General features: G+C 40.6%; 1 protein-coding gene across 1 annotated transcript in view; it reads right to left on the bottom strand.

Annotated features, from left to right (window-relative positions):
• Window positions 1–17,925, bottom strand: part of ASPH (aspartate beta-hydroxylase) — a 222,895-nt gene that overhangs the window by 18,382 nt on the left and 186,588 nt on the right. Inside the window, exon 22 of the mRNA XM_032591961.1 lies at window positions 1,811–1,946. Coding sequence (XP_032447852.1) covers window positions 1,811–1,946 — 136 coding nt within the window. The remainder of the gene's footprint in view (window positions 1–1,810; window positions 1,947–17,925) is intronic.

Genomic DNA, 17,925 nt, shown 5'->3' with positions numbered 1-17,925 from the left:
AGAGGAACCATGTGACTGCTATTCTCTTAGGATGCACACACACAAAAATACAATTAGAAATTAATTTCTGTGTAATTAACTGCAACTAATTGGAAAACACATACTTGTGATATCCACCGCCCCGCCCCCCGCCCCCCCCCCCCCCCCAATACACACACGGGTCAACTATTTGGAGTCAAAATGGAAATCAAGCTAGAAATGCAGTCACTCTCTGGAAATAATACAAGTGAAAAATATCACATATTACAGCTTAAGGAATACATTTTGTCACAATTAAATTTTTTTAAATGCGAAAATTTAAGTCAAAATATTGCCTTCAACCAAATCTTGTCACCATTATTTTTTTCTTGCTTGCCTAAAACATTTATTTATTTATTTATTTATTTATTATTTTTTAAATAGGCTCCACACCCAACGTGGGGCTTGAACTCACAATCCTGAGACCAAGAGTTGCATGCTCCAGTGACTGAACGAGCCTGGCACCCCGCTTGATAACTTCTATCTGCCTATAATGCCCTGTCGATTTCAACTTTATCAAAGCACCTGTTTATAGCAGAGACTGTGGTTCTGGAAATTACTGCCAGGAGGCCTGCTGTACTGAAGCACTGTTCTAGGAGGGCATAAGGATGCCGGTGCAGAAGCGTATTAATGCCACCGAGGCATCAGATGAACTGGTGAATGCTTAAGGCCAACACAATTCATGCATTCTAGTGAGTTGCCAGCAGACGGATTTAGCATGTTGTTCACATAGTGACCCTGTCACTCCCTTAAAAAAAACCTTGTTGGCAAGAAAGCTGACAATCTCTAACAATCATGTGATCTCTCTTCTGAGAGACTGTCTTTGAAAATATTACTGAAGTAGCTCTTCTTCTCTTCTGTGCAAACCATTCTGAGAGCACAAGGGAGGAAAATGACTGTGCTTACTTGTCCTTCAAAGTAAGCCCTACCGCCTGTCCTCTCCATTTATTTGGTGCAGCGGACTCTTCACCACGGATCTGTTTCTGGATGGCTGTTAACCCAGGTTGACTTGATTTCTCAAGAAGAGAAATGGAAAGAGCCTTACACATAAAATCCAATGCTCCTCATTTACAGGACAGATTGATATATTCACTCACTGAACACACACATATTGGAGTCCCGTGTATGTGCCTGAGCCCGGGTTCAGCCCAAGGAATGTTCGGTGGAATGTGAACCACTTCCTATTCTTGAGGAGTACAGACACTAGTCATTATCTCCTGTCACTCTGTCACACCTGTCACTCTGGACTGTTATCATCTCCGACCCATGGTGACTCCATCTTGGCACGCGACATCATCTCTGTGCTACAGAGCAAATGAGGCTCAGGGTAGGTCCTTTCTAAGATAGTAATTAGCACATGGTAGACCTTTCAGTTAAGCCTACACAACAGGGCTAGTCTTTGTAACATATCATTTTTTAAAAATGTTTATTGATGTTGGAGAGAGAGATAGTGAGCAGCAGAGGGGCAGAGAGAGAAGGTCTGGGACAGGGGATCCGAAGCAGCCTCTGTGCTGACAGCAGAGAGCCTGATGTGGGGGCTCGAACTCATGAACCATGAGATCATGAGCTGAACCGAAGTCAGAGGCTTAACATACGAAACCACTCAGGTGCCCCTGTAACATGTCATTTAATGGGAAAGACCAGATGAATCAAAATACTATTTATATATTTATCCAAATACACATGTGAACACACACACACACACACACACCAGTAAATGTTCACATGTAGTTTAAAGAAACAATGATGGGTTTAGATAACATATTTTTTCATCTAGAAGTCAGGAGCTCACCTTGCTGCCACAGCGTAAACTGACTCCAGTCGCCTTTCTCCCTCAGGTTTTCATCCTCAGGCAGGAAGAGGCCTTTGGCTTTGTCCATCACTGCAAGGCCTTCATCGCGGATTAACTTCCAGTTTCTTTCTAAGGACTAGAAGGAAGGTTCTGGTGTTACTGGACCGAAAACATCCCTGGGAGTCATTATAATGACTCTCAGCTTTTTGTTTGTTTATCTGATTCACACAGTAACGAAATTTGTGCTCTCAACTACTTGCTTATTTCAATTTCCTCTGGGACTTCCTGTCAAGGGCTTAAAAGAAGCCCTATCATTTTTGAGAACTGAATGCCTTTGCAGCATAAAAATTTCAATAACCCCTCAGACAACAGTCCCCTCCAAAACGTAAGTGTCTTGTTTTGTTTTTTTAAGATCGGAAGCGAACAAGACCATTGCTCTTGCCGATCCTGGCACATGTGACCCTGCATGTCATACCCCGGCGTCCAAAGTAGGTTGCAAATCACAGAGTTCATCTTCCAACAGAGGTCCTCGGGAAGATGCCATTCAACACGGTGAACGTTAATCACATTTTAAAGACATTGGAAACGTGTCCACTGGGACTTTTGATGAATTACAGAGTGAACAGCAAAACAAAGCAAATAAATGCCCTCGTGTTTAGAATTCAGCCAAACAAACCTATTTCTTTGACTTCTTATTTATAAGGGTGGTTAGCCCTGGTCAGAAAGTGGGCTTAGGACCAGCACAGCCTGGAGTGGCCAGGCAGATGCTGGCAGACCGGCGGAAGGAGCATTCTGGAGCTCTCGCCTCCTGGTAATCCTCACTACCACGCTGCGATGTTGACGAGGGCAGGACAGAGGGCAAAGTAGGCCGGAGTGAGCAGGTGGAGTGGCAAACGAGAACTACCCTCAGAAGAAAGAACAAAACCTGCTTTCCTACTGTACAATGAGACTAATCGTACAGCTAAACCAGGATTTTGAAATGTTAACAATGCCCAACATTTCTAGGTTAAAAGGGAGGTGGATGGAATAGTTGAATATATGGGTACATGGATAGAGAGGAACACAGTACCTGATTTCAACAAGGATCAGGGCTCAAGAGCATGGAACCAGAACTAGTAAGTTACAAACAAAGAGAAAAATTTTGGCACACAAAAAATGCAAACAACAATTAGCGCTCCCCGAAAAGGGACTAAGGTACCTTGTAAAACATGGTTCTCTATCTTTTGAATCAATCAAGCAAAACTGGTTGACTGATTCTTGGACAGAGCAAGGCATGAGATAATGTGTGAAGTGTTTTTACCAACCCGTGCTTTATGAATTCATGATTCAATGTAGGAAGAAAGATAAGGAGTCAGGAAGGCTGCATAGGCAGAGGGCCCTGAGAGACGGGTGCCCTCAGAGATTTGTATGAAAACATGGCGTGAACTTCGGCCAAACACTTGTTATATCACGTGACATTAAGATATTCTAGGGCAAGACCCAGATTTTAAGATTACTGATTTTCTACTTTTTTTTCCCCCTCCATTTCTTTGAGTCTACTGGCTTATTTCTTTTTTATATGTCAGCTTTATTGAGGTATGACTGACACATAAAATTGTAGGATGCTTAAAAGCGTACATTGTGGTGATCTGATGTAAAAATATATTGTGAAAGGATTTCTTCCACCTGGTTAATCAACACATTCATCACCTCACAAATTTATCTTTTATTTTTTAACTTTTAAATTTTTTGCTGAGAACATTTAAGTTCTACTCTCTTAACACATTTTAATTAGACAATACAGTGTAATCAACTACAGTCACCATGTTAATTAGATCCTCAGACCTTATTCATCTTACGGATGAAAGTTGATACCCTTTACCAATGTCTCCCTATTTCCTTCACGTCCCCCCACCCCCAGCCCCACACCACCCTAGCCCCTGGCAACCACTTTTCTACTCTCCTTGTCTAGGAGTTTGACTTTTTCTTTTTTAAAATTTAGGTCCCACATGTAAGTGATACCCTACATTATTTGTCTTTCTCTGTCTGGCTTATCTCACTTAGCATAATGCCCTCAAGGTCCATCCATGTTGTTGCAAATGGCAGGATTTCCTTCCTTCTTACGCTGAATAATGTTCCAGTGTGTGTGTGTACATGTGTGTTTATGTGTACATATATCACATCTTCTTTATCCATCCGTTGATGGATACTGTGGTTGTTTCTCTGTTTTGGTTATTGTGGATAATGGTGCAATGAACGTGAGAATGCAAAAATCTCTTCAATATCTCACTTTGGATATATACCCAGAAGTAGGATTGCCAGGTCATATGGTGGTTCTATTTTTAATTTTTTGAGGAACCTCCATATTGTTTTCCATGGTGGCTACACCAATTTACCCATTTTACGCTGCTATTTCTGTGAGACCCACCTATTGATTTGTGTCAAAATCCAAAGCTGTAGCTACCATCACACTGATTCACGCTGGTGCTGTTCATCAGTAATTCCAACGCTACTTCATCCCAAGTAGGTGATTCATAAATAGCAAGTCAAAGACAGAATTCCAATAAAAAGATACTCAAAAGCCCTCACTTTGGTATGATGGTCGTTTTCAAGAATCCCAAGATTATGGAAAAGAAAAAAAAATGCTCCCCATATATTCACATCTTCTTAAATGGACCAATCGCCAACACTCCTTGTGGCTATTGGAATTTGTTCAAGTTGATGGATAATTCGGTTAGACTCGTGTTAAACTAGCACGCATATGAGGGGAGAATGACCTTTCTAACACATGAAGTTACTTTTCAGATGAGGTTACGGGAGCCTTACACAGCAGGCTCTTCCCTTTTTCCCTCCTGGTATTTTAGAAGTTTCCTTCATTTCTTCTGAAAGCTGATGTTAGGGAAATCTTTGCAAACAGCTGATCTTTAGTTACTAAAACAGGGCCCTGAAGTCCTAAGGAGAATGTTAAAGGGAAAGCATCACTACACACAACTATCTTTTATTTATTTTTTACATTTGTACTAAATAAAATTTTTAAAATTTTACTTACAATCAGGCTGCCTTTTACCAAAGTAATGAGTGTACTTGCTTTTTTGTTTTTTTCAACTTTGGAAAGATATGGCACGGTCTCTTTTATCGGTGTCAGGGAGAAATTAGGGATGGGACGTGGGAATTTTATTTTTAGGCATAAATTGAGGAACCACATTGTATAAAATTCACATGATTACAGGGGACTAAACACCAAACCTAATTACGCAGTGTGTGTGTGTGTGTGTGTGTGTGTGTGTGTGTGTGTATGACAAAGAGAGAGAGAGAGAGAGAGAAAGGATATGAATTTCTCTATAGCAATACCACTCAGATGTCCAACAGGAACTTGAAGGCTCACACAGACCAGGCCATGACTACCTTTTTAAAGGACTCATCTAAAATATTACTTCTTTGATCCTAAATACACCCATTTCATAAAACCGAGAAAAGACACTGACAGGGTTGATACTTGCGTTGGTTGCCATGAAGATAACAGCTTGTAATTCACGTTCCTTCTTGTGGCAACAGAGACTAGAGAGCACAGAGATCGGATTGTTGTTACAACGCTACATGGCTTCATAAACCCATCACGGGCACGTGACTTTTGCTAAACCTCACTTACATTTGGCAGTCAAGTCATCTCGATGTGGCGTCCCCAGCTTTGAGCCTCACTAATCCCACGACATACTACAGTTCTCCTGTTTCTCCTGAATCCAACCCCCACCCCCAAGCAGTTCAGGGCATGGTCCTCACGTCCCAGATGTTCTGCTCATTCACCTGGATGGTATGCTTTTCTCTTCAACATCAAATTAGGTTAGGTCCATTTTTATTTTTATTTATTTTTAAAATTTTATGAAAACATTTTGCTTTAATGTTTATTTATTTTTGAGAGAGAGATAGAGCGTGAGCAGGGGAGAGGCAGGGGGAGGGAGACACAATCTGCACCAGGCTCCAGGCTCTGAGCTGTCAGCACAGACCAAGAGATCATAACCTGAGCTGAAGTTGGATGCTTAACCGACTGAGCCACCCAGGTGCCTCAGATGAAGTCCATTTTTAAAGTCTTTTCCCAAAACAGATTTCTTGTACAACGTCTTTAAAGAAGCAAACTAAAGCCATACTGATTCTTCTAGTTAAATAGTTAAATTTCTCTTCATATTTTTATTCTTAAAAACACACATTTGCGGGGCACCTGGGTGGCTCAGTCAGTTAAATGTCTGAGTCTGGCTCAGGTCATGATCTCATGGTTCGTGGGTTCGAGTTCCACGTGGGGCTCTTTGTTGTCAGCATAGAGTCTGCTTCAGATCCTCTGTTCCCCCCCTCTCTGCTCTTCCCCTACTTGCACTCTCTGTCTCTTAAAAATAAATAAACATTAAAAAAAATTAAAAGAATAAAATTAAACATTTTTAAAAGTCAAATAGTACTACGGGTCTTACAACAAAAGCAACAGTCTCTCACTCAATTCTTCCCCCATCCTGAGTCCAACCCCAGTTAATTCCTTTGAACGCTTCTATTAGGAAAAGTAACAAAACAATCCGATGTCTTCTTTTCCCTCTTCTCCATCTTGCAATACAGTTAATTTCACGAGTCTTTCGTATATCTGCGTAAATTCACCTTAAGGTTTTATACTGTTATCACAATGAAGGGATCATTCACCCCTGAGTACTACTGTAGTGACTACACTTCATTCCACATTTTCCCCCTTTCCTTTGGCTTCATTCTGTAATGCACTTAGAGAATTCTATAGCACTAAAAGGGTGATAGAAAATCTCTTGATACCATTCTACCCTTTACCAAACACATCATATAAGCCTCTCCTTTCTTCCTCTCTTTTTCTGAGGATAACGGTGCAGTAACCATCGGCCTTGCTCTGATCTGGACTGGCTGTTGTCGGGGCCTGCAGGGCAAGCATCAGCAGGGAACTTCGTCTGTCTCCTGCCAGGTACTGGCCTTCCTAATTATTGCATTCTAGCTGTTCCCAAGAACGCAGGGTACGGCGCAGGTAAAACTAAAATTCTGAAAATATCTGAAGCTATATTTACATCTGATTGAAGGCGGGGCAATGTATCGAATTCTAGGCAGTAAATACTTTCTCCTGAGAATTCTGAAAGCAATGCTACATTATATTATAATTTAGTGTTGCTGTTGGGAAATCTGAACTTTTAGGTGCCTTTTTTTGGGTCCCTTTTTTTGGGGGGGTCCCTCAGAAAACTTTAAAGGAAGTCAGTACAGAATAGTAGGTATGGAGCTAGACTGCCTGCTTTGGAAATCTGACTCTCCCACTTACCAGCCATGTGATACTGAGCAATTTACTTGTCCACTGTGCCTTGAGAGTGAAATATTCCTACTTCCCTCAACAGTCTCTAAATTAGATGTGCTGAAAGTATCATTGCCTAAGTACAGCAATGATAATGAGGATCTTAAAATCTTCTCTTTGTTTCCAGCTTCTGGAAATTTCCTGGAACTATGCCTTAGTGTAAGTGCTGGTCATTTACCTGTCCCTTCAATATGGAAACTCACATTTTTCAGTTGTATTTCTTTAATAATTTCTTCTCCATTCCTTCCCTATTCTTTCTGGAACTTCTTTGGTTTGTTAAATTGAGCTTCTAGTTTTCCTAACTTCCCTGTTTTCCTTTTTTAAAAAAAAAGTTTTTTTAATGTTTGTTTATTTTTGAGACAGAGAGACAGAGCACCAGCCGGGGAGGGGCAGGGAGAGAGGGAGAATCTGAAGCAGGCTCCAGGCTCTGAGCTGTCAGCACAGAGCGCGACGTGGGGCTTGAACTCACACGCCGAGAGATCATAACCTGAGCTGAAGTTGGACGCTTAACTGACTGAGCCACGCAGCCGCCCCTAACTTCCCTATTTTCAATTTGTTTTTTGTTTTCCCTGCTGGGAGATTTTCTTGACTTAGCTTCCAGTACTGTTATGAAATTCCTACTTTTGCAAATCATATTCCGTACATTTCTGAGACAGCACTATTTGGGTCTTGTTTCCTTTCCACAGTATCCTACCTATTCTTTTTTCCAGTCCCTCACAGCTCTGAGGGTCTTACAGATATTATTTGTGTTGGCATCTGCTTCCCGCGTTTTTATCCCCTGAGCTACAGCACTCCTTCTGTTTTGTTCTTTATCTTCTTTCACACTGGGTGTCCTGCAGGAACTGAGACAATGATCGGGAGGTGTGAAAGGGGAGGGTCTAGGGTTGGCAGTCCTCAGGCTGGGTAGGTGGTTGGGGGCATCATCAAGCCAGTTTTTTTCACTGAGCATCTGAAACGAAGGCAGAGAGAGGCCTGTTCTTGGAGGCCATGCAATTGCTGTAGTAGCAGCTACCTTCGATTCCTTCTCTTTGGAAGCCCCTCTGCCATCACTTGGGTTTCACCTTTCTTGGGCTCGCCAAGTCAGATACTTCTCTCTTACATTTTCAAAAGACAAACAAAAAAACATGCTGACGTTGTTCATCTGTTATTGTCTCTCTCCTGCTTTTTCTTTTTAAAGTCATTCTTAAAAAATGATTTTATTATCATTTAAGAGATTTCATGTGGGAAGTATTAAATGTATCGCTCAGTTCTGCATAATCTTTCTTCACTCATATATTCTACAGATCTCTAAATGTGGATTGTTATTTATTTACCTTCTTTTCTCATAGGCTAGAAGGGACTTGTGATACATAATCTGACCTTCCAGTAAAACTCAGAAACAAAATCTTATTAGCCTTCAAAACCCTTTATTAGTCCCCGGAATGCCTCTTCAAAACCTCACCAAACTCAAAGTGATGACGTTTCACAGGACAGAGACAGGCAGTAGAGAGAAGAAAAAAAAATTTCTCGACATCGTATTTCACATTTTAAATCCAACTCTGCTACTCCACATATTGATTGATTGTCACCCTAATTTCTTTTCACCTCTTGGGTGGTGAACGCCCAATTCCACGATGTGGCCAGATGATGACAGAATCGATTATGATGCTTGAAGTCTGACATAAGATCACTTTAATTTCGTCTTAATCAAGCAGCATTCACCTAACTGAGCTTTAGATATTTTTTTCTATGTAGGAAAATAGAACTGCTCAGAGAAATGTTTTTGCTAAGGCAGTAAGTAAACACTGCAGATTGCTAAGTAAGGAGACTTTCTTCACTAATGGTATTAGCTTGCGTAGGCTGCCATAGCATATAAATACTGCAGACCAGGTGAGTTAAACAATAGAAAGCTATTGTGTCACAGCTCTGGAGGCTGGAAGTCCAGGGTCAAGGTGTCGCAGGGTTGGTTTCTTTTGCACTCTCTCTCCCTGGCTTGTAGAAGGCCATCTTCTAGCTGTGTCCTTACCTGGTTTTTCATCTATGGGTGCCCACATCCCTCTACATGTCCAAATTTCCCATTCTCATAAGGACACTAGGCATACTGGATTACAGCCCACCCCAATGGCTTCATTTTAACTTAGCTACCTCTTTAATGACCCTGTCTCTAAATACAGTCCCATTCTGAGATACTGGGGATCAGGGCTTGAATTTGGGGGAACACCGTCAACACAGAACGCGAATGTACATCCAAGTTAGAACTAGTTCCAACTAAGAGAGCAAATAACAGATGGAAGGGGATGAGGAATAAACTCACATCAACATGGAAAACCACATTTATAGGAACGAAATAAAACATAGTCATGAAAAAGGCAGGAAAAGCAACGCTTTCAACGTGTGGACAAAACTTGACACGAGAACTCTTAGAGCTCAGAGTAACATAAAAAAGATTAGGTAGGTGACTGTATGATTAGCTGTTAGGAAAAAGGGAAGTGGCAAAACGCAGAGAGAGGCAACTGAGAAGTCCCAGAGATATGTACGTACCTTGTAAGGTTCTGACTCTAAATTCAGAGATGGCATGTGCCCAAGGACTATGCTAGGCAGAGTTTGTGCATTGTTAACAACAGGACCTTAGAACAATATGTACCAAATGTTATCTAATTGGCTATGAACATGTTATAGTTAATCATTTGGGGAATTGCATATCTAATTTTGGGGGAGATAAAATTCAGCTTGAGTCCTAGCCCAAACATGTCTATACGTTACACCATGATCATGAAACAACGGGTAGCATATCCTAGATAAGACATGAGTAGTGGACTTTGCCTTAGAGAGAACAGCCCAGGGTGGAGGGCATCTCTCTGAGCACTGAGCTGAAGTTACGCAATCGCAGAAAATGGCACAGTGAGTATAATGTTCTCACAGCAAACTGCCTTTACGAGAATTTTAATAAAATCTCTGGGGAAATTAGTAGCGTTTAAAAAAGCAATCTCTTGCTGGAACGAATGCATTTTAACCAGATTTCCTATTTTTCAAGTTTGAACAGAAAGATAACAGGAAGTATCTGACATTTCTTATTGTGGCAATAAATGAGGACCAACTGAATGAGAAAAGCAAAGGCTATTTATTCACAGCGTGCCGTAGCAAGGGAGTCGGCTACCATCACTTGTTGTGGAAGAGAAGCAGGAAAGCTTAAAGGTAAAAAAAAAAAAAAAAAAAAAAAGGAAAGGTTCCGGGGTACCCTGAGTGTAGGCTGCTGGAAGGTAACTAGAAGTGGGCATCCGATGTGATTGGTTAGGAGGGCATTTCTGGTTTTCTTGGGTTGGTTCTAAGTTGGAGGCAGGGATAAACACTAAGGCGGCTGTCAGTTATTAATCAAGTCCTGGCCACTTGGGGCCAATTGTTACAGAAGTTATTCTTTAGATTCCTGGATTGTCACTAGAGATTGTTACCTGGCCACTCTGGCTTCCTGCGAGTCTGATTTACAGCAGGCTGGCTTCCTGGGTTATTTATTACTGAAAAGGGAGTGGTTTCCTAGGCAGTTTGCTGCAGGTTGTGGGTCAAGGTTCTAGTTTTACGTACGGTCTGGATGCCGTCTGTACATTCAGTCGCTCATTATCCTTACTGAAGAAAAACGGCAAGATGAGGCACCCAGCACGGGGCAAGAGAAGTCTTGGAGAATGGGATTTGGCTCTTTCTAGAAAGTGGCTGAGAAAGGGTGTCCACTACTGGGATAAAGGAGAAAAGACAGTCCAGGTTACCAGGGGAAACATTCAGCCTGAGGGCTTCAGGGAGCAAATGAGATGCATATTCCTCATATCATAGGCCAGACTGGCAGGCACTGGGCCAACATTTTTAGAGGAAATTAAAAGGGGACACAGGGACCGTCTCCCTTTCCTGTTCCATCTACAGGGAACAGTGCACTGAGCTATGTCCTAGACAAGCAAAACCCCCCAAGTCCCTAATATCAAGAGACTAAGAGTGTGACAGGAAAATATCGAGGGGCTAGGATTCTGATGGGGAGGCTTTCTGTGCATATATACAATAAATCACTTATCTAACAGATAAACAGATATCTATAATATGTATGTACATACGTATATGTAAGACATTGACCTGTGTGGATGCGTACTAAGACACAGATCATGACCTACAGGATTCAAAATTTTGGCACAGCAAATAGAGTGCCATCCTACAGATACAGTTCACAATTTTTCTGAAATATTAAACACTGCACTGTGAGTTCCCAAAGAGAGTCACAGATAAAGACCATTTTCAGACATTTTTTTTCACTGACAAATACTGAAAACATGCCGATTCCATCTGGAGAAGGAAAACAACCTTTCGGTTTGAAATAATTGAGAGAATGTAAAATATTTTATTCTTTCACTGTGTTGCCAAAATCGTCATCATACGCCAGTCTAGAAGCTCAGCAGAGTGCTGACTCTTGTTAAGGGCTCCTGTGCAAACACACACAGGCACACCCAGCATGGAGGGTTTTCACTGGACTCTGTTTTGTTTTGTTTCATTTTTTTTTTAATGTTTATTTATTATTGAGAGACAGAGAGAGACAGAGCGTGAGCAGGGGAGAGGGAGACACAGAATCCGAAGCAGGCTCCAGGCTCTGAGCTGTCAGCACAGGGCCCGAACTATGGACCACGAGATCATGACCTGAGCCAAAGTTGGACGCTTAACCGACGGAGCCACCCAAGCACCCCATGTTTTCATTTTTGAGCCTCATTAAAACCTTGCCGAAGAGAAACTGATGTAATTATTTTGAATTTAGAGATTAAGAAACTGAGGCTCAGAGAGTGAAATGACCCTCCAGAGGGGTCAGAGCTGAGAAGAAAACTAACGTTTTCAACTGCGGAGCCCCCTTTAGAAGGTTCCCTTGGAGTCATGCCCCCTTCTAACTCTCCAAGTTCTCTGGACCCTATTGACATTGGGTTGTCATTTTTGTGTGTGTGTGTGAAACCATCACTGGAATCCTCAAAGTTTAAAGTTTGATTTAGAAAAATAGGATTAAACTATTATGTTAATCTTAAGGAACTGCTTTGAGCACTTCTTTATAGGACGATACCTACTTTCATATAAAATTGCTTATCTTCTTAATTTACAGCTTAATGCCACTGTAAATCTGACACTCTTTCTTCTTTCTTAATCCATTTCATTTCAAAAGCAGTTCAGTGGAAACATTCAGATATTTAATTGCACAGACAGAAATGTTGAATAGACAGAAATGCTGAACCACTAACATATTACTGTATAAGTCTTATTTTTGTCAGGTTGATGTTATTCTTACACAATGGGTTTCTTAATTAAAAGCCGCAGTCTGAAGGAAAACGACACAGAGAGTAGCGTTTTAATCAATCATTCTTATGCACTGTGTCATGCCATCAGAAAAATATTACTGGGCACTCCTCCAACTAATATAACCACAATATGAGGAAGGGGAAACTTGTCTGTGATGCTATTTGCTTCAGAGCAGGTGCTCTGAATAACTCAGAAAAAGGATGCAAAACTTTTCCTTTGGCCCGTGATGAATGCAAAGAGGTGTCAGGAAACACAAATACAAAAGGTGTATTTTAAACTGTAGTTTTCAGTTGCTGTTCGCTGCTGTTGAGTTTTCAACGTTAGGACAGTGATTTCTATATTAGGAATGGAGTAATGTACGTCAAAAAGCTAATCTCAAAAGGGAAGAGGAAAACTCTGATGGTATGGTGGCTTTTCTCTGGCCAGAAGAGATATTTTTTTCTATTTATAACCTAGCAAAGACTTTAATCCATTTGTTTCAATTGCTATGTGAAATACCCCTAAAGCATTTATAGCTTTGGTATTTGCGATATGAGCAGCAACCTACATGCTTTTAATGAAAATACACCTAAAAGAGAAAACTCCATTGGGATATTTTTTCTCTAATTTGTTTTTCAATCAGTTGCCATAGCCTCTTACCACCCCCAGTGCGCCGAGTTGCCAAATTGCAAACTACAGAAGGAGGGGAAACAATGAACATTCAACAAAAGGAAAAAACACAGATAATGCATTGTCCCATGCCTTCAAGAAAACTGTACAGTGAGAATAATTTAAATGGAAATGTGCTATCCATGATAGTTAATTGTCATATAAGGGCCAAAAGGATCCTAAAAAGATTTTGGCCAAAAATGGGGTGTGTGAGTGGCTCAGTCGGTTAATTAAGCCTCTGCCTTCGGCTCAGGTCATGATCTCAGTTTGTGAGTTCGAGCCCCGCGTCTGGCACTGTGCTGACAGCCCAAAGCCTGGAGCCTGCTTCAGATCCTGTCTCCATCTCTCTCTCCCCCTCCCCTGCCCACGCTCTGTCTCTCTCTCTCTCTGAAAAATAAACGTTAAAAAAAATATTTTTTAATGTCAGCTACCTGATCTAGAAAGTTTCCACTTTAAGATGTTAATACCCAATCATGGATTGGGCATCTTTGCATGTTATGTAATTTGTACGTTATGAAACTAGACATTTTAGATAATGTGGCAACTCTAGAAATCCAAAATATATATAACTTGAAAGTGGAAGGAATATTGATGTGCAAGTGTTTGTCAACTAAATGGTCACTCGCCCTGGATTTCCTTACACAGCAGGCTCTCTCTTGTCACAGTCATTATTGGCAGATGGTCACCTTGAAATTACTTTCTTATTTGAAAGTCATAACCAGACACAATATTAACTTTTTTACAAGGAAAGACAGTTAGCAAGTAATGCACTGAGTTTCAAACACAAGATGTCACACACTCTAAGATTCTGTGCTGCTGGGGACCCTGTGATCGATGCACAGGTCCTGCTTTTCTTCTTAAATAAAGAAGAACTTAAAGCAGGCAGGGCTGAAATCAAGAAGTCTAGGTAAATAGGATTTTGAAATACAGGATTGACAAAAAGGAGGACTTGAAACTAAGAGCAGACGCCAGTAACTCTGAGGGCAGAGTGGGCTACAGCGAAGGTATGGACTTTGGGGACAAAGATTTTCCTTCAAATCCCAACCCTGCCAGCATTAAATATGAAACCATGGACAAACCTCATTTCTCTACTCCCTCCTTTACTCATACATAAGTGGGCACAGACACACCTATCTCGGAGAGTTCTGTAAAGATTAGAAGTACTATATACAAAAGCACTCAGTGCATTGACTGCAAACACATACACTACAGCTGTTACATTATTATTTTGATAATACGCAATATTACAAAATTGCCTTTCCAAGCATTTTGGAAACTAAGAAGTATTTTCTATGAAAACAAGGTAACTAATTAAAATCACAAGTAATAACTAATACTTACTGAGCACTTCCTAGTGACTTGTTAAATCTGAACAGTCAGGGAACAAATCCCATTTCCACAGACACCGCGGATAATGAAATCAAAAGACACAGAGTGTTGCTCAATGTTACACAGCTAGTAAGGACTGGACCAAAATACCAGAATGAGGCAATGTGGCCATGGAGTCCTATGCTCTAAACTGCTTCACTCTGTGGTCTCACTGATGATTGTTAAGGTAGGTGTTTTTCATCAACCCCCCAGAAACCTATTTATTTTTATTAAAAAAAAATTTTTTTTTACTTTTCTTTACTTTTTTTTTTACGTTTTATTTATTTTTGAGAGAGGGAGAGACAGAGCATGAACAGGGGAGGGTCAGAGAGAGGGAGACACAGAATCTGAAACAGGCTCCAGGCTCCGAGCTGTCAGCACAGAGCCCGATGCGGGGCTCGAACTCACGGACCGTGAGATCATGACCTGAGCCGAAGTCGGCCGCTTAACCGACTGAGCCACCCAGGCGCCCCTTAAAAAAAAAATTTTAATGTTTATTTATTTTTGACAGAGAGAGAGAGACAGAGCATGAGTGGGGGAGGGGCAGAGAGAGAGGGAGACACAGAATCCGAAGCAGGCTCTAGGCTCTGAGCTGTCAGCACAGAGCCTGACGCGGGGTGCAAACTCACAAACTGTGAGATCATGACCTGAGCCCAAGTCAGACCCTTAACTGACTAAGCCACCCAGGCGCCCCAGAAACCTATTTATTTTTAACATACTTGAACTACAATATAATATCACGGTTTCCTTTTTTAAAAAACAGATTTATTGAGCTATAACTCACATGCCAAAATTCATTTGACTTTTATAATACAGTGGTTTTTAATATATTCACAGAGTTGTGCAAGCATCGACTTTATTTTAGAACCTTTTCATCATGCCAAAAGTAAGTGCTTACCCATTAGCTGTCACTCCCTCATCCCATCTCCTCAGTCCCTAGCAATCACCAATCTACTTTCTGTCTCCATGCATTTGCCTAATCTGGACAGTTCACATAAATAGAATCACGCAAAATAGGTGGTCTTTTGTGACTGTTTTCTTCCACTCGGCGTGGTTTTTTAGGGTTCATCCATGTTGTATCACGCATCAATACGTCATTTTTTTTATTGCCATTGTGTAGTTATAACACATTTTGTTTACTCATTCAATCATCATTTAGATTGCTTCTACTTTTTTTGCTGTTATAAATAATGCTATTGCGAACATTCACGTACAGATTTTTGGACGAACGTACGTTTTCGTTTCTCTTGGGTATATACCTAGGAGTGGAAGTGCTGGGCCATTATTACCCTGTTTAGCTTTTTGAGGAACTGCCATACTGTTTTCCAAAGTGGCTGCGTTACTTGACATTCCCAGCAGCCATGTTTGAGGGCTCCAATTTCTTCTTGTACTTGCTAACACTTGTTAATGTTCATCTTTTTTGTTACAGCCATCCTAGTGGGTGTTAAGAGGTATCCTGTGGTTTTGATCTGCATTTCCCTAATGATGAATAACATTCAGCATCTTTTTTTGTGCTTCTTGGCCATTCATAGATCCTCTTTGAAGAAATGTCTATTCAAATCTTTTCCCATTTTAAAACCGAGTTGTCTCTATATTTTAGAGTTAAGAGAGTTCTTAATATATTCTAGATACAAGTCCTTTGCCAGATAATGACTTGCAAATATCACCTCTCATTCTGTGGATTTTATTTTCACTTTATTGCTTGTGTTCTTTGAAACACAAAAGTGTAAGTTTTAATGAAATCTGATTTCTCTATTTTGACTTCTGTCATTGTGCTTTTGGTGTCATATCTAAAAAAAAAACAACACTGCCTAACTCAATGTCATGAAATTAATTTCTACGTTTTCTTCTGCAAGTTTTATAGTTTTCCTTCTTACATTTAGGTCTATTTCCATTTTTGGTGTAGAGTATGAGGTAGCTTCATTTTTTTGCAGATTGATATTCAGTTGTCCAACCTGTCCTTTTGTGAAAAGACAATGCTTTCCCTGTTGCACTGTCTTGGCACCCTTATCAAAAAAGCAACTGGTCACAAACGTAAGACTCTCAGTTCTATTTTATTGATCTATGTGTGCACCCCATGGCAGTTTTAAAAATCAGATGTAAGAAGAGTGACAAGGGAAAAAAATGTACTCTTTTATGTTTACCCATGGGGTTATCTTTTGGAATGCTCTTTTTTCTTCATGTGGATTTAAGTCATCATCTAGTGTTTTCATTTCAACTTTAACATTTGCCTTTTGTTGGGGAGCTGGTCCACCAGTACGAAACTCTCCCAGTTTTTATTTCTCTAGGAATGTCTTCATTTCTCCTTTATGTTTGAGATTATTTTGCTAGCTATGGAATTCTTTTTATTTTTCTTTCTGCATTTAAATGTCACCCCACTGCCTTCTGGACTCCGTGGTTTCTAATGACCACTTAGCTAGTAATCATTGAGGATCCCTTTTCCACAGGAGTTCTCTTTCCCTCTGCACTTTCGAGAGACTCGCTGTGTTTTGGCTTCTGACAGCCTGAGAAGCGTCTAAGCATATTTTTTGAGTTTATCGTACCTGAAGCTCACTAAGCTTCTTGGATGTGTCACGTAAGCTCTTTCATCTAACTTGCTAGGCTTTTGGCCACTATTTCTTCCAATAATCTTTCTACCACCTCTCTTTCTTCTCTCCTTCTGAGGATCCCATTACACATATATCGTTACACTCGACGGTGCACAAGAGATTGTGTTCTTCATTCTCTTTTCTTTCTGTTCCTTAGTATGAATAATCTTAATCAACCCAACTTCAAGTTTGATGATTATTTCTCCCATTAGCTCAAATCTGCTGCTAAGCCTCTCTGGTCATTTTACACTCAAGGTGTTAGTACTCTAACGCTCCAGATTTCCCATTTGGTTCCTTTCTATATTTCTATGTCTTTATTAATATCCTTTATTAAATGAACTATCACTGTCATAATTTCCTTTAATTCTTTCGATATGGTTTCTTTCAGTTATTTGGACACATTTATAACATTATTTTAAAGTCTTTGTCTAGTAAGTTCAGCATCTAGGCCCCTCACGAACAGTTTCTATGGACTGTATTTTCCTATAACATATATACTCTTCTGTTTCTTTGTGTGTTACGTAACTTTTGTTGAAACTAGACATTTTAGATAATGTGGCAACTCTAGAAATCAGATCTGCCCTCCTCCAACATTTGTTGTTGCTGATTTCCGTTGCTGTTGCTACTTGTTTGTTTGGTGACTTTCGTGGATTAATTCTGTTAAGTCTGTCACTCTATTGTCATGCATGACCACTAAAGCCTCTTCTGGGTTAGTTTGATGGTCAGCAAATGCATGGCCAGAGATTTCACTGATTGAATTGAACTAGTAACTCTCCCCTCTTTGTGGTGAGAGGCTCTGTGTGCGTTCTGGAGCATGCCTGCAACACCCAGGCAGTTTACAACTCTGCTTTATTCTTCACTTCTTGCCTCCGCGGAGCCTCAGTCAGCCAAAGGGAAAGGAC

This window comes from Lynx canadensis, chromosome F2, assembly GCF_007474595.2.
Source record: "Lynx canadensis isolate LIC74 chromosome F2, mLynCan4.pri.v2, whole genome shotgun sequence".
NCBI classification, from domain to species: Eukaryota; Metazoa; Chordata; class Mammalia; order Carnivora; family Felidae; genus Lynx; species Lynx canadensis.
This window is presented reverse-complemented; position numbering and strand designations above follow the sequence as displayed.